Raw genomic sequence first — 1,393 nt, 5'->3', positions numbered from 1 at the left:
GGTGGAAGGTTATAGTGTCATTTTTAACCAGCGATGTCAAAGAAATACTGCCTACCCTGACTTTAACCACAAAAATACTCCATTTTGTACTTTCTTTCCTAATGGATTCATGGCTTCATCTAATACAAGCAAATGGGTGAACAAAGGTCCTAAATCAATAAAACAATGAGATTAATGAATGACGGCGTATTCAGTGAAGCGCCCATGTAAAGGAGCCTACCCCTGCTTGTAATTCTTGCACTATTAACAATTGATTGTTAGAGACTTCTGGCCAATCTGTTTACTCTTTTGACAAGAAAAGCATTCAATCATTTCGAGGGACGCACTGTGGCACTTTGAACACCGGTGCATTTAGCTTCCTCATGTTTAGAGCTGAGCATAAGTAGCATGACAGCGTTGTAGTACACGTCTTTTTTAGTGAGCTATTTTTTCCCCTCCCACTTCACCTGTGGACTCCCATCTTAAGTTTTTCGAGATGTATGTGGTTTTGCAAAAACTCCTTTAGAAATCCTGGTTAATGTTATTTTAGGAAGAGTTTTTAAGAGTGGCTTTTATAATAACAGACATGAAAAAAAAAATCTACTTACACACTTTTGAACACACAGTTGTAGAATGTATATACACACAAACACATTGATACATTAATCATTACATGTTCCAATTACTATTATTATTATTATTATCCTACTATTTTTGCCAACAGGCTTCAGCTAGATGTCCCATTTCCATTACATTTGTTGCATTACCTTTTATTATGTAAAAATATTTATCTGTAGTGCATCCTGTTATAATGAACAAACAAATAAAAAACAAATGCTGCTTTGTGAGCCCTACCTCTACGAGCTTCATCATAGGGACTGGGTTGAAGAAGTGAAGGCCGCCGAACCTGTCCAGCCTGTTGGTGGAGCTGGCGATGTCGGAGATGGGCAGGGAGGATGTGTTGCTGGCAAAGATGGTGTGTCTGAAGCAGTAAGTAACACATGATGAATACAGCAGTTAATAAAGCAGAACCGTGCCTTCCAGGTTTTTTTCTTTTTCATTGTCCTTTTAGAAGACCGCCACATTCTAATACATTTCCTATTCCCTCTCAAATGAGCACTTTAAAATAAAAAGGATTTGGAATTAAGTATAAATTCATCCAGTGAATTAAAATGCTGGTAACTGAACCAGAAACACGTTCTAGATGACATATAAACAGTAATAACAATTAGCATCTGGCTGGTATGAAGCCCTTGTTACACAGCACGTGTCCACTTCATAACATGTCTAGCAATTAAATCAGAAAGATAAATGTGCTTACGCTGGTGCCAGCTTGTCAAGGCGACTAAAAAGATCCTGTTTGATTTTGAGATTTTCCACAATAGCCTCCAACACGAGATCCGAGCTCTGAACT

At 38.0% G+C, this 1,393-nt stretch overlaps 1 protein-coding gene across 1 annotated transcript in view; it reads right to left on the bottom strand.

Moving 5' to 3' along the window:
• Positions 1–1,393, bottom strand: part of hadh (hydroxyacyl-CoA dehydrogenase) — a 6,271-nt gene that overhangs the window by 2,084 nt on the left and 2,794 nt on the right. Inside the window, exons 2-3 of the mRNA XM_008287513.1 lie at positions 1,301–1,391; positions 797–961 (exon numbers count right to left, since the gene is read on the bottom strand). Coding sequence (XP_008285735.1) covers positions 797–961; positions 1,301–1,391 — 256 coding nt within the window. The remainder of the gene's footprint in view (positions 1–796; positions 962–1,300; positions 1,392–1,393) is intronic.

Source organism: Stegastes partitus, unplaced genomic scaffold, assembly GCF_000690725.1.
Source record: "Stegastes partitus isolate 25-593 unplaced genomic scaffold, Stegastes_partitus-1.0.2 Scaffold11, whole genome shotgun sequence".
NCBI classification, from domain to species: domain Eukaryota; kingdom Metazoa; phylum Chordata; class Actinopteri; family Pomacentridae; genus Stegastes; species Stegastes partitus.
Note: the sequence above shows the minus strand (reverse complement) of the source record. Positions and strands in the feature narration are given on the sequence as shown.